General features: G+C 59.2%; 1 protein-coding gene across 1 annotated transcript in view; it reads left to right on the top strand.

Moving 5' to 3' along the window:
* NCS1 (neuronal calcium sensor 1) overlaps positions 1 to 5,677 on the top strand; it is a 33,770-nt gene extending 28,093 nt beyond the window's left edge. Inside the window, exons 3-7 of the mRNA XM_040963448.1 lie at positions 673 to 811; positions 1,089 to 1,167; positions 1,676 to 1,764; positions 3,149 to 3,226; positions 5,560 to 5,677. Coding sequence (XP_040819382.1) covers positions 673 to 811; positions 1,089 to 1,167; positions 1,676 to 1,764; positions 3,149 to 3,226; positions 5,560 to 5,658 — 484 coding nt within the window. The 3' untranslated portion in view covers positions 5,659 to 5,677. The remainder of the gene's footprint in view (positions 1 to 672; positions 812 to 1,088; positions 1,168 to 1,675; positions 1,765 to 3,148; positions 3,227 to 5,559) is intronic.
* Positions 5,678 to 20,771: the final 15,094 nt, after the last annotated feature.

Below are 20,771 nucleotides of genomic sequence, written 5' to 3'. Positions count from 1 at the left end.
GGCCTTGTGGCACGCCATTCTGGGAAGAAGAATCTGAAGAGTGTCCCTTCTGATAGATGAGGTGGCCGAGGCTCAGAGAGCCCCAAAGTTGCATGGCAGAAATTTGAACTGGACAAAGCCATGTCACCACCGACAGCCTGGGCAGCTGGAGGGTCCTGTGTATGGCGTGGGCCAAGCAGGTGGGACAAACCAGAGTCCCCTGGGAGCTCCCTGGGCTGCTCTGACATCTGCCTGGTTTCCTGGCAGCAGGGACTGGGGCGGGAAGAAGGGCAGCAGGTGGAGGAGCCGGCTGCTGGTCTAGGTGGCTGCTCTTTGGGGCCAGGAGCAGGGGTTGGGGATGGGCGATTGTGCGCGTGACTCAGCCCCCATGGGGAATGCAGAGGTTTACAACCTGGTGCTCGGGGCACAGCCTCGCTCCATCAGGCTCAGGCAGATGGGGCTTGTAGGGCTGAAGCTGCCTGGCCCAGGTCACATGGCCGCTGGTCAGAGGTGGAGGTGGGAGGTAGCCCTGGTGTGCAGGCCACCCCTGGAGCTTCTGGAAGGTGGGTGAGGTTGGCACCTGTTCCCCATCTCGCCTGGTGTGCACCCCCGAGCCTGGGTCTCACCCGGAGCTCCTGGCAGGAGGGTGAGGTTGGCACCTGTTTCCCAACTCTCCTGGTCTGCCGCCTGCAGGTATAAAGGCTTCATCAAAGATTGCCCCAGTGGGCAGCTGGATGCTGCCGGCTTCCAGAAGATCTACAAGCAGTTCTTCCCCTTCGGGGACCCCACCAAGTTCGCCACGTTTGTCTTCAACGTCTTTGATGAGAACAAGGTGAGCTGGCAGTGGGGAACGGCAGAGCCACCTCTCTCCGGCGGCAGCCACAGTGCCTCCTCGCCCGCTCTGCCATGCTGGTGCTTGCCTCCTTCCGAAGGCACTCCCGTGCACACAAAATGCACACATGTGTGCAGTGCATGAACACGTGTGTACATGCATCCTGCATATTTGTGCTCTACAGGCACATGCGACTGCCACTTGTCACCTGCCTTGCAAGGTGTGGCCTGACCAGGCAGCCCAGTGCTGAGCAGGGCTGTCCTCTTTCTTCCGTCAGGATGGGCGGATCGAGTTCTCCGAGTTCATCCAGGCGCTGTCGGTGACCTCAAGGGGCACTCTGGATGAGAAGCTGCGTTGTAAGTCCTGTCCCCTTTGTCCCAGGCCAGAGGGATGCAGTCCTCCATCCTCACCAGGCGGGGGCGCCTGAGACCGTGGCGTGACCGCAGAGGCCGGGGCTGCAGCCCTGGGCAGGTGGCCTCCATCTGTGCACGAGGGCCCCGAGACCCGGTTCCAGGGCTGACCCCCTCTGGCAGAGTTGATGTTTGGATGGCGGATTTCACTTGCTCGCTTCTGTATAAGCGCGGCCATTCGACACGTGTGGATCACGGCTTGGTGGAGAGAGATTCCACCCTTGGTGGGGTCTGGGGCTTAGCTGGCACTCACAGAGGGTACCAGGCCCTGCAGTGCCCACCCTGGCAGACCTGGCACCTACCTGGTGCCTGTGGCATGTGTGCCCCTGTCTGTGCTGCTGGTACTTCCTGCTGACTACGGACACCCATGGAGGTGCAGAGGGTGGGGGGTGCCCAAGGAGCCTACCTGTGCCCCAGGGTCAGGCACAGCTCAGCCTCTGCCACTCACTGCCAGGGGCTTTCAAGCTGTATGACTTGGACAATGATGGCTACATCACCAGGAATGAGATGTTGGACATCGTGGATGCCATTTACCAGATGGTGGTAAGGCCTGTGGGTGGGAGGTGGGGGAGGTCCCTGGCTGCCACTTCCTGCAGGCCGGAGGGGGGCACCAGGTGCACCTGTTGTTTCAGATAGGCAGGGAGGGCTGGGCAGACAGCCCCAGCAGGATGGCACAGGTGGGGTGAGGTGGGAGAGAGTGGTGGCCCGATGGGGAATGAGCCCAGCTCCGGGGCGGATGTAGGGCTGTGTGTCCCAAGCCCCGCAGGTCGAGCCCCTAGCCCCTGGCCCCGCCTGCGCTGTCCCTGACCCCGCCTGAGCTGTCCCTGGCCCCGCCTGCGCTGTCCCTGACCCCTGCGCTGTCCCTGACCCCACCTGCGCTGTCCCTGGCCCCGCCTGCGCTGTCCCTGACCTCTGCGCTGTCCCTGACCCCACCTGCGCTGTCCCTGACTCCACCTGCGCTGTCCCTGCCTCCGCTTGCGCTGTCCCTGACCCCGCCTGCGCTGTCCCTGACCCCTGCGCTGTCCCTGGCCCCGCCTGCGCTGTCCCTGGCCCCCCTGTGCTGTCCCTGGCCCCCCTGTGCTGTCCCTGGCCCCCCTGCGCTGTCCCTGACCCCCCCCCCCGCGCTGTCCCTAGCCCTGCCTGCGCTGTCCATGACCTCACCCCCTGTGCTGTCCCTGCCTCCGCCTGCACTGTCCCTGGCCCCCCTGCGCTGTCCCTGACCCCTGCGCTGTCCCTGGCCCTGCCTGTGCTGTCCCTGGCCCCCCTGCACTGTCCCTGACCCCCCTGCACTGTCCCTGACCCTGCCTGCGCTGTCCCTGACCCCTGCGCTGTCCCTGACCCCCCTGCACTGTCCCTGACCCCCCTGTGCTGTCCCTGCCTCCGCCTGCACTGTCCCTGGCCCCCCTGCGCTGTCCCTGACCCCTGCGCTGTCCCTGGCCCTGCCTGTGCTGTCCCTGGCCCCCCTGCACTGTCCCTGACCCCCCTGCACTGTCCCTGACCCCGCCTGCGCTGTCCCTGACCCCTGCGCTGTCCCTGACCCCCCTGCACTGTCCCTGACCCCCCTGCGCTGTCCCTGACCCCGCCTGCGCTGCCCCTGACCCTGCGCTGTCCCTGACCTCGCCTGCGCTGTCCCTGACCCCGCCTGCGCTGTCCCTGACCCCTGTGCTGTCCCTGGCCCTGCGCTGTCCCTGACCCCTGCGCTGTCCCTGACCCCCCCCTGCGCTGTCCCTGACCCCTGTGCTGTCCCTGGCCCTGCCTGCGCTGTCCCTGGCCCCCCTGCACTGTCCCTGACCCTGCGCTGGCCCTGACCCCTGCACTGTCCCTGACCCCCCTGCACTGGCCCTGACCCCCCTGCGCTGTCCCTGACCCCGCGCTGCCCCTGACCCCGCGCTGACCCCGCCCTGACCCCGCCTGCTCGTTCCGACAGGGGAACACCGTGGAGCTCCCTGAGGAGGAGAACACACCGGAAAAGAGGGTGGACCGGATCTTCGCCATGATGGACAAGGTGAGATGGGGCAGGGAGGGCACGAGGGGCTTTGGTGGGTGATTGAGAGACCCTGAGCCTGGGCCCGCCTGCGTCGCTGCCCGCTTGCAGCAGGCAGAGGCCTGGAGTCACGGATGGCCACTGTCCGTAGGACTTCGGGGAGTTCGAGTAAGTAGGTTCAACTTGATGTCTGTAGTTGGCCGGGCTCTGTCTTACTTCACCGTGGGTCCCTGGCGATTCTGGGACAGTGGCTTCAGGCGCGTGAAGTCCACAGGATCAGAGAAAGCGATGCAGCGTGCCGACGTTGCTGACCTAGAGCCTGTGGTGACGTCACATGGCCCCTTTGCCCATTCAGAGCAGGGGCTTGGGGCGGGCTGTACACACAGGTCCGGGCCTTCTGCCCCAGTTGGGGCCAGCCCCTGGCTCATTGCTGGGGGAGAGAAGGGCCAAGCTTCCCCTTCTGACTTTGCCCACAGCACAGCTTCACCCACAGACCCCTGGGTGCACAGCTCTCCTCCCTTCGTGCTTTATTAAACCGAGAGAGACAGGGACGGGGCGAGCTTCTCACTGCTGTCTCCCTCCTCAGACACCGCAGCAGTCTGTGGCCAGGCACCCAGAACTCCCTTGGGATCTCCCGGGTGGGCGGAAGGGACCCAGCTACGGGAGCCCCGCTGCCACCGCCCAGGGTGCCTGTGAAGAGGAGCTGACTGGGGGACAGGGCAGGGTCACCACCCAGGCAGGAGGCCAAGCGGGCGCCCCTGGTGGCGACTTAGAGACTGGCATCTCATGCTCACGCCCTGCCCCAGGCCTTCTTAAAGCCCAACTGCTGAGAGCAGCTAAAACCACTGGGCTTTCTTTCTTTCTTTCTTTCTTTCTTTCTTTCTTTCTTTCTTTCTTTCTTTCTTTCTTTCTTTCTTTCTTTCTTTCTTTCTTTCTTTCTTTCTTTCTTTCCTCCTTCCTCTCTTTTTCTCTTCCTTTCTTTCTTTCTTTCTTTCTTTCTTTCTTTCTTTCTTTCTTTCTTTCTTTCTTTCTTTCTTTCTTTCTTTCCTTTCTTTCTTTCTTTCCCCTTCCTTCCTTCCTTCCTTCCTTCCTTCCTTCCTTCCTTCCTTCCTTCCTTCCTTCCTTCCTTCCTTCCTTCCTTCCTTCCTTCCTTCCTTCCTTCCTTCCTTTCCACTTGATTTTCAATGCTAAGTTGCAAATGCACTGGCAGAAAACTCCCCAAAGCAGATGTTTTTTTCTGTGACCCAGGGCAGCGTCCTGGGCTTGTCCTTGTCTCAGCTGGAAATGGGAGTTGGGGGCGTGCCCAAGCAGCCCAGCCAGGCTCTCACTGGCGATCCAACGATTGATGGGCAGGGTGTGGAGTGGGGGGCAGTGCCTTCCTGTTGAGGATCCACCCCTGTAGAGGGCCAGGGCCATGCCGTCCTCAGACCCCCTCTCGTCTCGCCTCCCCCTCTTTCTGTCCCTAATTATCCCTAATTTTAGCAAGCAGAACTGGTTGCAGCTTGGGCACCTGGAGTGTGCCCCTGACTTGCCCCGTTCCCAGCCGTGGCGTCCTAGGCAGGGACTGTGCCTCAGTTTCCTTGCTGGAAGCCCTCTGGGCTCTGGTGTATTCCCCATAGCCAAGGGCAGTCAGGTCATGTGGGTCAGAGCCACTGTCACTGCTCACCTTGCACAGTCCAGGACGGGCAGTCCCAGGCTCCATCCATCCGCCTGTCCGTCCTTCCTTTCATAATTTATTCTTTATTTGAAAGGCAGAGTTACAGAGAGAGGGAGAATCTTCCATCCACGGGTTCACTCCCTAAATAGCCACGATGGCCAGAGCTGGGTGGCTCCAAAATCAGGAGCCAGGAGTTCCTTCCGGGTCACCTCACATGGGTGCAGGGACCCAAGCACTGGGGCTGTTCTCTGTGGTTTTCCCAGGGAGGGGGATGGGAAGTGGAGCAGCTGGGACTTGAACTTGTATGGGATGCTGGGCTTAACTGGCTCTGCCACAGTTCTGGCCCACAGGGGTGGTTTCATTGCCTTCTGGAAAGTCCCCAGAGGCATTCTGGAGACTGTTTGCTCTTCGGGAACAATAATGGCAGTGGTGGTTGAGCATGGATTAGACCTGGGTCTGGCTGGCTGGTGTGAGGGCTTGCCAGTGCTGGAGGAAGCCGTGCTGTGGCCTCCCCCAGGCCTCAGGTGAGGAATTGGCCGAGAATGGGGGGTAGGCCCAGGGGCAGCCACACTCCAAGTGCCTTCCCTCAGACCTGGCTGGCGCTGCCTGGCTTGGGATCTGCTCTGGGGTCCAGCCCTGGGCTCGTGTCCCCAGAGGCCAGGGTTCCACCCATTCAGGTGCCTCTCTCTGCTCACAGAACGCTGACGGGAAGCTGACACTGCAGGAGTTCCAGGAAGGGTCCAAGGCAGACCCCTCCATCGTGCAGGCACTGTCGCTCTACGATGGGCTAGTATAGTCCAGGGCCTGGAGCTGTGGTGAGTGTGGGGGGCCTGGGGCGGGGAGGTTTTGGGGTCCACCCAGGGTGGGGGGCAAGGCAGGGAGGGAGGGGTTCTGCCCAAGGTGGGGGGCATGGCAGGGAGGGAGGGGGTCCGCCCAGGGTCGGGGGCATGGCAGGGAGGGAGGGGGTCCGCCCAGGGTCGGGGGCATGGCAGGGAGGGAAGGGGTCCGCCCAGGATGAGGGGCAGGGCAGGGAGGGAAGGGGTCCAGCCAGGATGAGGGGCAGGGCAGGGAGGGAAGGGGTCCAGCCAGGATGAGGGGCAGGGCAGGAAGGGAAGGGGTCCAGCCAGGATGAGGGGCAGGGCAGGGAGGGAAGGGGTCCAGCCGGAATGAGGGGCAGGGCAGGAAGGGAAGGGGTCCAGCCAGGATGAGGAGCAGGGCAGGGAGGGGAGGCCAGAGGGTCAGGGTGTGCTGGGCGGCCTGAGTTGCTTCTTTGGGCATTCTGTAGCTAGTGGAACAATTTCCTGCAGCTGTAGGGAATCCTGGTTCTTGGTCAGTGCCAGGGGCCTGGGGTGGCAGGAGTGTCCCACCTTGTTTCTGAGTGGCCAGTGGACAAGTTGAGCTGTGGCCGCCTGGCCTCAGACTCCCCTGGGGCTTGGAGCCCTCTGCAGCTGAACTGGCTCTGAGTGCTGAGTGACTACTGGGCCAGCCCGGTCTGTGTTGCCCATGGAATGCCATCTTCCTGCCCTCTCTCTCTCTCTGCATCTCTCTGCCTCTTCTCTGTGGTGCCTCGGGGTGGGCAGGCGGGGCCTGACCCTCAAGGCCTGTGCGAGTACCCGTACACCCGGTGCTGAAAGTCACTTGAGCCAGCAGGCGCTCTCATGGGATGCAGGACTTGGGAGCTGCACTAGTGGCTGGGCCAGGGAAGTTTATTATTTGCAGTCAGCAGGGTGGATTGTGGCTTTTGTTGTATGTGATAGCTCCATGTTCGCCGTTTTCCCGAGATGTTCTGTTGGCGATGGGCACGGTCACATAGGTCCGAGGGTGCAGTGTGACCTCAGCACACGCACGTGGCAGTCACTGGCGTGTCACCTCACAACCGAATCCTGTCTGCTGGCTCTTTCGAAACAGCCAGTTGACGGTTGCAGCCAGGTCTCCGGACTGCGGGGTCGGTGTGCGGGGCGTTCTTGGTCCTGTCCACCTGCCCCTGCTGCCCAGGGAGCAATCACTCGGACGGATCCTCTTCAGTCAACTGCTGAACCTGTCTCTCAGCAGGGAGCGAGGGTGTGGTGTGAGCAGGGCTCCAGGTACAGTCAGCCACACCCTCCCTTGTGCCCAGTGGGCTTAGAACATGTCTGCTGAGGGCACGTGTGTGCTGTGGTGTGGAGAGTTCAGCCGACGTGCATGATGCTCGCATGCCGTCTCACGGAGCCCGGCTTTGTCTCCCCTCTGCTCCCCACCCAGCCCCCTCCCACCCCCGCAGTGCACCTGGGAGGCAGCGGAGGCTGGACCCAGTGCTGGGTCCCTGCAGTGCACGTGGAGAACGGTGGAGGTTCTGGCTCCTGGTGAGCCTGGCCCAGGCTGGCTGTTATGGGCACTTGGGGAGTGAACCTGGGCATGGGAGAGCTCTGTCTCTTGTCTCCCCATTTTTCTCTCCCTACCCCTGGGCCCCTGGCAGCCGCGACAAGCTTTATCTCGCTCTCATGCTTGTCTGGCTTTGCGTGTTCCAAAGTACTGCATGGGGTGTGACCTGTTCTGGGGTTCTCTGGTCCTCAGCAGGTGTCTGGGGTCCATCCTCATCGTGCCTGGAGAACACCCCAGCTTTTGTGTATCTGTTTGTCTGTGCTGGACATGTGGGCTCTTTCCATCTCTTTTTTTTAAATGTCGATTTATTCATTTTTATTTATTTGAAAAGCAGAGAGATCACGCCTCTGGCTTACTCCCCACATGAGTGGCAGGGCCGAGCTTGGGCCGTCCTCTGCTCCCTTCCCGAGTGCGTTAGCAGGGAGTGAGAAGTAGGGTAGCCGGGACTCGAACCAGCGCTCTGGAGTTGGGATGCCGGAGTCGCAGGTGCTGGCTTAAACACATCGTGCCACAGTGGCAGCCCCTCCGTCTTTTTAAATATGTTTGCTTATTCATCCCTTCTGAAAGGCAGGGACAGAGAGCATGGACAAGCAAGAGCGAGCTTCCGTCCATGGGTTCCCTTCCCACATGTGCACAACAGCTGGGCTGGTCCAGATCACCTGTCACACATCATGACCATGAGCTGTGTGTCAGCATCTCCCTGGGTGCCCGCACATCCCGTCATGCCGTGGACACGTCCCCCCTACGCAGCCCTCTCTCCTGCTGGCTTTTCCCTTTGCCGCTACAGAAAAATGTGCTATATGCTATATATCTTTTTTGTTTTAAATTCATTTACTTTTATTGTAAAGTCAGATATACAGAGAGGAGGAGAGACAGAGGAAGATCTTCCGTCCAATGATTCACTCCCCAAGCAGCCGCAATGGCCAGAGTCGAGCTGATCTGAAGCTAGGAGCCAGGAACCTCTTCTGGGTCTCCCACGCGGGTACAGGGTTTCAAGGCTTTGGGCCGTCCTAAACTGCTTTCCCAGGTCACAAGCAGGGAGCTGGATGGGAAGAGGGGTTGCCGGAATTAGAACTGGCACCATATGGGATCCTGGTGTGTGCAAAGCGAGGACTTTAGGCACTAGGCTACTGCACTGGGCCCTATTATTATTATCATTTTAATAAAATTTATTTGAAAGGAAGAGTTAGAAAGACATTTTCCTAGCAGAGGTTCACTCCTTAAGTAGCCTCAATGGCCAAGACTAGGTCAGGTTGAAGCCAGGAACCAGGAGCTTCTTCTGGGTCTCCCAAGCACTGGGGTCACCTGCCACTTTCCCAGGTGCAATAGCAGGGAGCTGGATCAGAAGTGGAGTAGCTGGGGGATGAACCAATGCTGCAGGCGGTGGGTTACCTGACTATGCCACAGTGTGGGGAACTGGTTTGCTTTTCAGGAAATACGGAGCATCCCGGAGTAGGTCAGCTCTGACCGTGACCTTGCCTTATGTCTTGCAGATGTCTGGGAACCACACGCCTCCTTTGTGCCCTGAGGCTGCCTCTGCCCCAACACCCCTGAGCTGCCCAGCCTCCCTCGGCCTCCTTATACAGCTCGCTGCCCTTGATGCGGGAGGCCCCGACTCACCCACTTCTGCCCCGAACCCACCCACTGCCGCCTGAAGCCACCACCGGCTCCCGGTCAGTCGCCAACAGTCTCTGCTTGTCTGGAAGACGACAACAACACGAATCAAACCAGCCCCGTCCTCTCCCCGGCTGCGGCTCCGCCCGCTCTCCCTTGTGCACCTGCTTCTGTTGTGTCTCAAACAGACGCCGGGAAAGGGCAGGCTCCACCGCAAGTGGGAGAGGACACTGAGCCGACCCCGGCTGGGGAGCCGACCCCTGCTGGGGAGACGGCTTGGAACCTCCGCCCGGCAGCTCGGGGCCGTGATGGACACGTCTCTGACCCCTGCCCTCTCGCACTGCTCATCGAGGGATGAGATTCTGCGACCGCGGCTTTGCGCGCATCGCGGGCGGCGTGAGGATTTTATTTGTCGCCGTCTGTGATGGAGACTTTTAATTTATTGATTGCTAACCGTTGCTGCTGCCCCCGGGGGGCACGGGGCTTCCTACGTGCACGCCCCCTTCCCGCCTGCCCTGCTCGCTTGGGGCCATCGCGCCCTGCAGCGGGCCCGAGAAGCCAAAAGCCGAAAGAACTCTATCTCCCGCTACCCTTCGAGTTTCTGGGCTTGGTGTCAGGAGTGGGAAGCGTGGTCTCTTCTTGCTCCCAGGGCCTCCGCCTGGACCCCTCCCTCCCCCACTCCCATGTACCTGTCTCCCTCTGGGTCCGTGACATTTTTTTTTTTTTGGAGGGCAAACAGGTGTTGCCAGCATGGAGAAGGAGCGCCTTGCCTTGGGACTGGGGGCCGGGGACTGGACCAAGGGTTAGGCAGGCTCTTCCCTGGGCAAAGGCGGGGTTAAAAACAGCCCCCCCCCCCCCGCCCCAAGTCTCCCCGGCTGTTAAGACATCCTAATTTGTTGCTTTCTTTGCTCCAATGCTAGGTCCAAGGGGAGCAAAGAGTTCCAGCCAACCCCTGCCCTTCACGCCTGCAGCCCCTTACACCTGCTGCAGGAGGCCCCTGGTTCTGCCCTCGGCTGAGGCCAGGTGGCCCCACGTCCACCAGCAGGGATCAGGCCCTGAGGGTGGCCCTTCCCATCTCTGCCTGGGCCTCAGCTGCCCCCTATCTGCAGAGCTGCGAGGCTGGGGCTGTTCATCTGGGACTTCCTGTGCCAACATTATGTGGTTTGGAGCCTGGGCTGCGGCCTCCTGCCTGCAGTCCACCTGGGCTTAGGTGGGCGAGGCCTGTCCCAGGGGCCAGCTGTGCCCAGTGCTACACCTCCCTGGGGGTTCCCTGGGCCTGAGCTCCCTGCAGCCCTGATACTCAGCTTGGGGGTGGGGCATTGCACGGGCAGGGCTGGTGTGGTCTTGCCAAGTAACCACCTGTTCCCCTGGCTTGGCCCAAGTAAAGAAAGCTGTTGCGGGCCTCATCCACCCCTGGAGCGGGGGAAGGGGCTGCTGATGAGCCCCTCCCTGGAGGACCCCCTGCTCAGACACTCTGCAGTCCTCCAGCTTGCATGGGCAGACCCTCTGCTTCTGGCCCCTCCCTGAGCCCTCCGCCCACCACCGAGGTCAACAGGGCGTCCCCTCCACAGCCAGGATGCCCCTCACCACTTGCTGCCCATCCTCCGGCCAGAACACTGGGACAGGGAACAGACCTGGGGACCTGTGGGTCAGAGGGTCAAATTCCCAGGCCCGGCTCCTTTTCGCTAGTCTCTGCTCAGATGGGGACGGCGCTGTTAGGCGGTGCGTCCTGCAGGTGGCAGAGGCGAGCCACTCGCGGCCAGGATTGTCCAGGGGTTAAGCCCTCAGGCCCCTCCTCTTCCCCCATGTGGCAACAGCTGGCACCCTGGGCCCAAACTTTTCTTCCCATTGTCCCACCCCTTAGGCCTTTGGGTCTGGGGCTGTGGGTGTGGCTTCTGGCCTCAGCAGGTGGTCTTGTGTCCCACCCCCCAACCCAGGGACCTGCAGCCCAGTGTGTCCCAGGGAGGGCTGCCTTCTCCCCAGGAGTGCAACCAGCACCCTGGCCACATTCACCCAAAGCTGCCAGGGTACAGCAGTTTCCAGGCCACCCTCACCTTGCCCCAGGTCCTCCACCCGGCCCTGCCGCTTGCTTTGACCATCCCAGTCCCAGGCCAGGCCCAGCACAACCTCTCCTGGGGTCAGGGCAGGGGCCAGCTGCTGCAGCCTGGCCGAGTCCTCATTGCCTCCCCTCTCGGGGGAAGGTCTCCGTATTTAATCAGTCTTTGCGTAAATACAGCAAGGGAGGCATGGGCCTCTGTCCGCCGGCTCTGGGGGGACACTGGTTCTTTGCAGGAAAGGGAAAGCCCAAGCAGAGGCGGCCTGGGCCGCCCCCTAGTGCTGGGCGGCTGAAGGTGGGGTGGTGAGGAGGGGGCTTCCGCAGTGTGTCTCCCCCACCTCGCTAGGCTCTCTGATGGAAAGCCTTGCCCCCACCCCTTCTGTTTTTTTTTTTTTTTTTAAGTATCTGCGGAACCGACCGGATGGTTCATTTTTGAATGAAATAAATGCTTTTGTTGAATAAACAGCTGGTCCCATCTTCTGTCTTGGATCCAGGCTGGGGGGTACAGGGACCTCCATCCCCACCTGCAGCCTGTGTCTCGCCCACCTCATGCCCACCCCTCTCAGAGGAGCCCGGCCTGCCTCGCTGGGGTGCAGTAACCGAGGCCCCCGACCTCAGCTGTGTGTGTGTGGAGGGGCAGCAGCAAGTTGAATTGGGGTACCCGGCAGCTTCCGGGAGTTGTTTGGGGTGTCTGCAGCTGAAGGTGGTGTCCTCTGGCTCTGGCTGTCTGTCCTGCCTGCTTGCCCTCCCAGCACCCCCACCCTCCCTTTTTGGGGTGCCATCCTGTGTGTGTCCCTGGCGGTGCGGGTGAGGCCCAGGCCTTTGCTCACGCCCCTGCTTTATGTTGTCTGTGTCATTCCGATTAAACAGCTGGCTGGACCTGTCCTTGCCTCCCCGTGTGGCCTGTTGCTTCGTCTGTCTTTCCTCTCTTCCTCATTCCCCTCTCGCTGCTGGCCACCACCGTCTGTCTCCCTGGGGGCTTTCTGTGGCCTTCCTGGGCACCCAGCGCTGCGTGGGGCTCGGGTGGGGCGGGCATGCAGACGCCAGGAGTCCTCCAGGCCCAAGGGGAGCCGGCAGAGCAGGGCAGTGTGGGGCAGTGGTTAGGGCCTATGTTCTAAGTGTTCCCCACCCAGGCAGCTGTGGCTTCAAGGCTTCTTGCAACGCGGCCCCCTCCCCGTCCTTAGGGAAAGCAGATCCGGGATTGGAATCCTGCCGGCCTCCGAGGTAAGGGGCAGGACTGTCCAGGTGTGTGGGCAGGGCCTGCCCAGGCAGGGGGAAGGGCCTGCCCAGGCAAGGGGAGGAACTTTCCATGAGCTCTAAAGGCCTCTAGGCAGCTGGGGCCCTGGGAGTCCTTCCTGCCTCCTGCACCCCGCCCTTCCCCGGTGGACAGTGGACACTCACATCCTTCATGCAGGGCTGACTGACGCGTTTCCTGTGGCGGGGGCGTGGGAGTGGTGATTTACACCCCAGACCCATCAAGATTGCAGGTAGATGAGGCACTGGCTCAGCAGCCGGGGCGAGCTCCCTGGACCCCTGGCTAGGGCAGCGGGCAGCTTTGGGTGCAGGCTCCTCCTGGCTCCCTTTGCCCACCTGGGCTTCCTGACTCACCAGGTTGGCTCTGTCTGGCTGTGTCCCCTGGGGTGTGTGTCCTCATTTCCCCCCACCCTGCCCCTCATCGTACCCCAGACTCCAAGCTGTGTAGTCAGTAGCTTTCAAGGAGGTGGGCATTTGGCATCGTGGTTAAGGTGTCACTGGGCACATTCATAACCCACAGTGAGGACCTGAGTTTGAGTCCTGGTTCTATTTCCCACTCCAGCTTCCTTCGCTGTGCAGCCTGAAAAGCTGCAGACAATGGCCCATGGCTTTGGGCCCTGCCACCCATGTAGGACCCTCGGATGGAGTTCCAGGCTCCTGGATTTGGCCCTGGCTGTTGTGAATGGAAGACCTCTCCCCATCTTTCTCCCTGCCTTTAATTCTTTAATTTTTTTTTTTTTTAAATTTGAAAGGCATATTTGCAGAGACAGGGAGAGATATCTTCCATCTGCTAGTTCATTCCCCAAATAGCCACGATGGCTGAAACTGAGCTGATCTGAAGCCAGGAGCCAGGAGCTTCTTCCAGGTCTCCCATGTGGACATAGGTCTCACAGCTGGCTCCTTGCCCCCCTGCTGCCCTGCATCTGCGTGCTGACCTCTGACTCCCAGTCGGACAGCTGCTGTTGCTACCCCACCTCCAGGTGAGGAAAGAGTCCCATGGGGTCCCATGCAATACAACCATACCAGAGCTGGCCCATGCAACCTGTCGCCTGGACACTGAGCCTGACCACCCCTGGGGTCCTCACTTTCCACCTGAGATCCTTTCCCTTGGAATCTGGAATCTTCCACCGGGTTATAGGGTCGAGCCCTCCTGTGAGATGGTCTCAGCTTCCTTGTGCAGAGTGGGCTGGCTCCGGAGGTGCTGGTCCTGGAGGGGATGGGGCAGCCCCCATCAGGTGGCCCTGGGGGGAGGGGGAGAGGCCGTCCCGCGGGGCCGGGGGCCACTCAGTCCACTCTTGCAGGTGTCTCAGCTGCTGGGAATTCAGCTTGGGGAGGGAGGGGGATTGTTCCTCTGCCCAAGCCATGGGTTGTGTTGGCTCGCTGAGGTGAGAACACCCTTTGGGGTTCAAGCCTAACTCTGCCTGGGCTTTCCCGGCTGTGGGACCTGCGATAACGCTGAACACGGGGTGCCCCAGGGCCTGTAAAGTGGGGACAGGAGGAGCGGGTCTCTCGGTGAAATGCAGGGGCTGAAGGACCAGCACTGGGCAGCAGTGAGGACCGCTGTCTGCCACTGCCCCATCCACCTTGATTTCACCTAGTCCTGGGATTGTGTTTTTGGCTGGGGAGTGGGGAGGTGGGGAGTAAATTCACTGGAATGTTCTATTCTGACAAGCATGTCATCTGAGGTGGTGTTCTATTCCAATCTACGAGGTTTTTTTTTTTCCCTGCCCCTCTTGCCCTCCTGTCCCGCTGGAATTTCCTGTGTGCCACTGAATGGCAATGGCAACAGTGCACCCCCTGGCCTTGTCCCCAGCCTTGGGGACAGAGTGGCCAGGCTCTTGGCAGAAAGCACGGCTCCCACCGTGGTATGGTTGATCAGCTGAGTAAGTGCCCCCACTCCTGTTCCAGGGGAGTTTTTTTTATCCCCAAGGAATTCTGCCAAGTGCTTTCTCTGAATCCGTCAATCTGCTCCCATGGCCTCATTTTTTAGGCTGCCCACTGCGGGGTCCGATGCTTGCTTTCCAGGGCGAGCTTGCCTGGCCCCGCTGGGATAACCGCTCTGACCTCGTTGTAGTCGTCTTTGAATATAGTTAGTTCTGAGTTAGATTTGCTTCTATTTTCTTGAGGATTTTTTTGTTGTTGTTGCATCTACGTTTGTGGGAAATATTGGCCTGCGGTTTTCATGGACTGGGCAATGCTAGGGTCACTTAGAACCTGAATTCTAAAGTGTTTGCTGTGTGTTCTCGAAGAATCGTGTTCTTGTATGGTTTGCTGTGACTCAGCAGTTGGCTGTGAGCTAAGAGTCTTTGTGTAAGGAAGGCTTTAAAGCTGCAACTCCAGTCTAAGAGTTACAGGACACGTCCCGTCATGGATCTCTGGGTGTCATTTTAGAGGAATTTGTCCCCTCCACGAGGTCGCTGGGAAGACAGGACGTGCCGTCGGGGCTGCCCCCTGTCGCTCAGCTGTCTGTGAGGTCCTGGGGTGCCAGCCTTTCTTCCCCACCTTCTCTTTGTCAGTGTTGCTGGGAATGTGTCCATTTTACTAACCTTTCCAAAGAGTTCAGGTTCACGGACATGCTCTGCGATTTTTCTCATTGCCGTGGGATTGGTGTCGGGGCCGAGAAGTTTACTCGTCTCCACAATGTTCTGATATTTTGTCTTCATTTTCCATATTGGTTTTAGTTCCCCACTAATACCCCCTGAAGAACATATTTTGTATATTTTAATTCTGGTACATTTGACAAAATGTTAAGATTTATTTGTTTGAAAGTCAGAGTTAGGGCCCGGCGTGATGGTACAGTGGTTAAAGTCCTCGCCTTGCACACGCCAGGATTCCATATGGGTGCCGGTTCTAATCCCAGCAGCCCCACTTCCCATCCAGCTCTCTGCTTGTGGTCTGGGAAAGCAGTCAAGGACGGCGCAAAGCCTTGGGACCCTGCACCCGCATGGGAGGCCAGGAAGAAGCTCCTGGCTCCTGGCTTCAGATGGGCTCAGCTCCAGCCGTTGCGGTCATTTGGGGAGTGAACCATCAGATTAAAAATCTTCCTCTTTTGTCTCTCTTCCTCTCTGTCTATCCACCTTTCCAATAAAAAATCTTTTTTAAAAAAGGTCAGAGTTAGAAAAGAGAGAAGAGACCTTTCATCCACTATTTCATGCCCCAGATGGCTGAAAGCGTCTCCGGGCCAGGCCAAAGCCAGCAGCCTTCAGGTCTTCTGCCCTAGGCACCCAGGGCCATGGCATGTGGGCCATTCTCCACTGCTTTCCTGGATTGGAAGTAGAGCAGCTGGGACTTGAACTGGGACCCATGTGGGATGCCGGTGTTGAAAGCGGTGAATTTCCCTGCTATATACCACAACATCAGACCCAGATCCTGGTAATACATTTTCAATGATTTGTCGTGATCCAAGAACTGGCCTAGCTGGAAGATTGTTCTAGCTGCAGTGAAAAAGAATGGGTATTCTGATGGCGATGGGCGGAGGGGTCTCTACGTGCCAATGCAATACAGGTGTTGGCTGGTGTGAAGGTTGTCATGGAGACCCTGCCTCCTGGACCTGGAGTCATTCCACCTGTTCACTAATCAGACAGTCCGGCATCACCTGAGATTCTCACCCCCATCTCCCAGCCCCTTCCTCAACCTCGCCCACTTCCCAATTATCCTCAGGCACCAATACCCTGGCACCTGCCTTCAATCCCACCCAATCTTGCCCCCCCTGCACCTTGCGGGCTCACCTGAACATAAGGACCCCCAGGTTCCTATATCTGGCCTTCCACCACCTCAGTCCTGTTCCTGCCTGGTTGGAGGTGCCTCCATGTTCCCCTTCCCTGGTTGTTCTTCCTACCCCAACCCCCGTCCCGTTTCTGCCCCGCTGGAATAAACCTCCTGATTGCCTTGTTGCGTCTGGTATTCTCAGCTCATGGTAAAAGGACCAGGCTGCAGGAATTAGCTGGTGTAATAACGTAAGAACTCTAACTTTTTAAAATAACTAACATAGTGTTTTGTTGATTTCCTAGCTACCGGATCTGTGGACCACTGGGGGCGACTGGGTCACTGCATGCAAGGGTTGACCAAGTAGAACAGTGGGCTTGGTTCCCCAGGAGGCTGAGCCACGGCCTGGCACTGGGACCCCAGGCAGCATGGGTGTCAGCACCTGCTGATGCTCAAGAGAGACGCACATGGGTCCCCCTGGTCTCCAGGCTGACTGACAGCTGAATGGCAGGCATCACCCTGTGCTCTGGGACAGCGATGTGGCAGGCACTTGCTCGTCTCCAGGTCTCAGGAGGGCAGGTGGCTGCAGCCTGGGTCTCCTCGCCTTCTGCTTCCCAACCCCCCAGTGGCTTCTTTGTTTTACCTGAAGCTTGATGGGTGCAGGGGTGGAGGATAGTGGGTGGAGGGGGTGAGGACAAGTCTGAAGGGAGTGAATTTATCTTTTTAAAAAATTTTTAATTTTTATTAGGGAGGCTGATTTACAGAGAGAAGGAGAGGCAGACTCTATCTGCTGATTCAAGTGGCGGCAACAGCCAGAGCTGAGCCGATCTGAAGCCAGCAGCTTCTTCCAGGTCTTCCATGCAGGTGCAGGGTACCAAGGCTTGGGTGGGTAGTGGAGCAACTGGGACTCGAACCAGGGGCATATGGGATGCTGGTACTGCAGGTGGAGGCTTAACTGCCTAAGCCATGCCCAATGTGTGTGTGTGTGTGTCTTTAAAGTTTATTTTTATTGGAAAGTCAGATATACAGAGAGGAGGAGAGACAGAGAGGAAGATCTTCCATCTACTGATTCACTCCCCAAGTGGCCTCAACGGCCAGAGCTGAGCCAATTCAAAGCCAGGAGCCCAGAGTTTCTTCTGGGTCTCCCATGTGGGTACAGGGCCCCAAGACTTTGGATCATCCTCAACTGCTTTCCCAGGCCACAAGCAGGGAGCTGGATGGGAAGTAGAGTAGGAAGCGGCACCCATATGGAATCCTGGCCTGTGCAAGGCGAGAGTTCTGGCTGCTAGGCCTGCCCAATGTGTTTTAAGGCAAGCTCATGGATCTTGGAGCCCTAAGAGCAAGAGATTTAGAAGCAGGGTGGGGGTGGGCGGGGGAGAGGCAAGGGAGAGCAGGGGCTTCAGGGACGTGGAGCAGGTGGGCGTGGGGGTGAGTTGGAGGGTGTGGCCCCGCAGTGCTCACACTGCGTTGTGTGAGGATGGTGCTGCCTGGGGGGCCCCTGACTAAGCCAGCGGGTCAGGCACAGGCCAGCAGCCGGGTGCAGGCGCTCATCTGGGGCACGCCCTGCAGAAGCTCGGCTGGGGGGTGGGATGTCCCCTGTTCTCCTTTCTCGGCCTGCAAGGTTGGGAATCAGCTGTGTTCTCCATGCCAGTAGCTGCATTGCGGTTCCCCGAGTTCCCGCCTCCCCCAGGAGCAGGCCGTCAACTCCCTGAGCGGGCGCAGCTTTCTAATAACGTCAACGATAGATTGATCTTTTTCCCCCCTCTCCAAGCTCACAGCACTAGGAGGAGCTGCCGGGTGGAGCCCCACTCAGTGCGCCCATCCCACGTCCTTGGCCGGCCCTTGCCCTCCGGCTGCTCCCCAGCTACAAAGTGCCGAGGAAGCTATTAGGACAGAGGATAATAATAGCCCGCGATTATTGCGTGCTTGCTGCAGCTCAGAGAAGGGAGGCGTCCACTGACTGGCCTGCTGCGCCCTGGCGGCTCAGCCTTTTTGTCATCAGTCCATCATTCAGTGGCCACCAAGAGAAAGCGCTGCTCCTCAAAGGAGCGACCCGCATCCACCGCCATCCACCGCCATCCACCGCCATCCACCGCCATCCACCGCCATCCACCGCCATCCACCGCCATCCACCGCCATCCACCGCCATTACTTTGGGTTCGTCTTACACACGGGATGAGATCTAGCCTAAGCGGACGTGCCCAGCGCCGCACCAATCACAGCAGGTGGTTGGCTGGCTGGGACACTGTGATTAGATCCTCCTGGGCCACATGACCGCTCCTGGGCTGGTCAGCTGGAAGTGGCCGCCTGATGCTCATGCAGGCAGGCTCTGTTGTTGGGGATGTGTGTGGTGACCTAGTTGGTGGGTCAGTCCGCCACGTCCCCTGCCTGCTTTGTGTCCCTGTCTTCAGACCCAGAGCCCAGCGAGTGCTGACCAGTCTGTGCGGGGGGCCCTCCCTGCGGCAGCCAGGGCTGGGTCAGGCTGGTGTCGGAGCCTGGAGCTCCCATGTGGATGGGCAGGGACGCAGGTACTGGGGCCCGCCGCACATGCTGTCTCCTTGCAGGTGGGCATCATTGCTGAAAAGCATGCACTCTGACATGGAAAAGCAGGTGTCCAGCCCGCCTCTCTGTGTCCATGCTGGTGCGTGGCTGGGTGTCACTGCCGTCTTCGTCCCACTGTGTGTGTTCAGGTTTGGGTCTCGACGCCTGTTTTCCATTCTTTGGGGTGCACACCTAGGTGTGGAATTGCAGGGTTGTGGGGGTTAGGCCATTTCCCCCGGGGACTGCCCATCTTGTGTCCCCACTGCCCCACCCTCCCTGGCCTAGCATCATGGAGTTGGATTCTCCCGGCAGGCGTGTCTCTCTTCTGTTCCCTAGGAGATGGTGGAGGAAGGACCCATGGCCGAGACGGGAAGGGGTGCCAGTCTGCCCCAATGATGGGAAAGTATTAAATAAGTATTAAATAATTGCTATTTAAAAAAGAATTAATTATTTGGGGCCCAGTGTGATGGCTCAGCAGTTAAATCCTCGGCTTGCATGCGCCACAATCCCATGCGGGCACTGTTTCTAATCCCAGCTGCTCCACTTCCCATCCAGCTCCCTGCCTGTGGCCTGGGAAAGCAGTTGAGGACGACCCATGGCTTTGGGACCCTGCACCCATGTGGGAGATCCTGAAGAAGCTCTGGGCTCCTGGCTTTGGATTGGCTCAGCTCTGGCCATTGAGGCCACTTGGGGAGTGACTCAATGGATGGAAGATCTTTTTTTTCTGTCTCTCCTCCTTTCTGTATATCTGACTTTCTAATAAAAAATAATGAAATAAATTTTTTAAAAAGGGCTTGACTTTTTCTGTCTTTCCTCACCTAGTATACTTAATGAACAACAGTGCACCAGATGTCACCGTTGAGTGAATCAAACGTGGACTCTGTCCTCTGGGGACGCTGCACATCACTGTCCCGCCTGGTGAGTTCATCTCTGTAGCGGACAGTCCCTGACCTTGCCACAGCGTGCCTCGATGTCCTAGCGTGGATCATCCAAAGTCAACACACGAAGGACAGTTCTTGAGCAATCTCTGAGACCGCCACGTGAGGGTCAGCAGACATGGGTTTGTCCATGTTGCCCACCGAGAACTAACGAGAACAGGAACTGGCGTAGCTCGGGGAGAGGCGACGGGCAGAGAGCGCAGTGCACGGAGCTTCACTGGGATGGAAAGTGCATCTCCCCGCCGCCCCACTGCTTTTTAAAGGTTGTTTATTTGAAAGGGAGAGAGAGGGATGTCCACCCTTCCCCTGCACATTCCTCAAATGGCCGCAGCAGCCAGGTGGGGGTCAGGCCGAGGCCACGACGTGGGAACTCCGTACTGCTGCCTCCAGGTTTGAAATGGACCAGCTGGGCCTCGAACAGGGGTGCAGGCATCACAAGCCTTGGCTTTACCCACCATGGCACCGCAGCTGCCGCACAAGCTGCGTTCTTGCCCATGCCAGCAGAGAGACATGGCTCGGGCTTGGCCTCCCCCTCCTGCTGCAGTCGGGGCGGCTGCACACTCCTCAGCTGCCCAGACACGCCGTTTTCCTCACTGCTGCTTTAGGGCAAGCCCCCCAAGCAGCTGGTGGGTGCCCCGACTTGGATCTTTGGTGTCTGTTTTGGGTCATGCCAGAGCACCCTCCTGTATGTTTTTATCAGTCTCCCAGCCCAATGCTTAGCCAGGGGGTGGGGCCTCAGCGACCTCATGGGGGGTGGGATCATAGGAGATCTCATGGGGAGAAGAGACCATAGGGGACCTCATGGGGTGGAATCACAGGTCCCCTTGTCCTTGTCCTGAGCCACATGGAGGAAGCGTGGACGTGGGAGCCAGAGACGGGCTTTCTGGGAAGGAGTGGGCAGAATTCCGGCTGGAAAGGCAGCAGAGTCGGTCAGAACAGACACAAGAGGTTGGGGAGTTCGCAGGGATGAGAGTCAGGGGATGAAAGACTGAACAGGACAGCTGGTAGCCCTCAGCCCCTGGGGACCGTGACGGCAGTGCATGGCGGCCAAGCTCTGAACAAGGTCGGAAGCGAGGGGGGCGCTGCCCATGGGATCACAGCTCTGGGGACTCAGCCTTGCCCGTGAGCTCAAGCCTGGGGTAGGGGTCAGGTCCTGGGTGTTGGGGAGCATGGCTCAGACCCCTTGGCTCTGCTTGGGTCCATGGCCCTGGGCACACAGCATTGCCCTTAAGGTTTTTTTTTTTTTGGTTGTTGTTCTGGAAAACATGGGGACGGTGAGAGCTGTGTGTCTCTTGACGTTCAGATATTTCTTGGGATGGCCTCAAACCATTCCTGGGGCCATGTGACTTGGAGGCCAGCTCCGATCGAGCCGTAAATCACGCGGATGCCTGGCCGCCGGCAGCACTCAGCAGGGCTGCGTGCAAACGCCCAGGCCTTCTG

Source organism: Ochotona curzoniae, unplaced genomic scaffold (genome assembly GCF_017591425.1).
Source record: "Ochotona curzoniae isolate NIBS_2020 unplaced genomic scaffold, NIBS_Ocur_1.0 scaffold_3208, whole genome shotgun sequence".
Lineage (NCBI taxonomy): Eukaryota > Metazoa > Chordata > Mammalia > Lagomorpha > Ochotonidae > Ochotona > Ochotona curzoniae.
The sequence above is the reverse complement of the archived record's forward strand: the minus strand, read 5'-3'. Positions and strand labels throughout refer to the sequence as shown.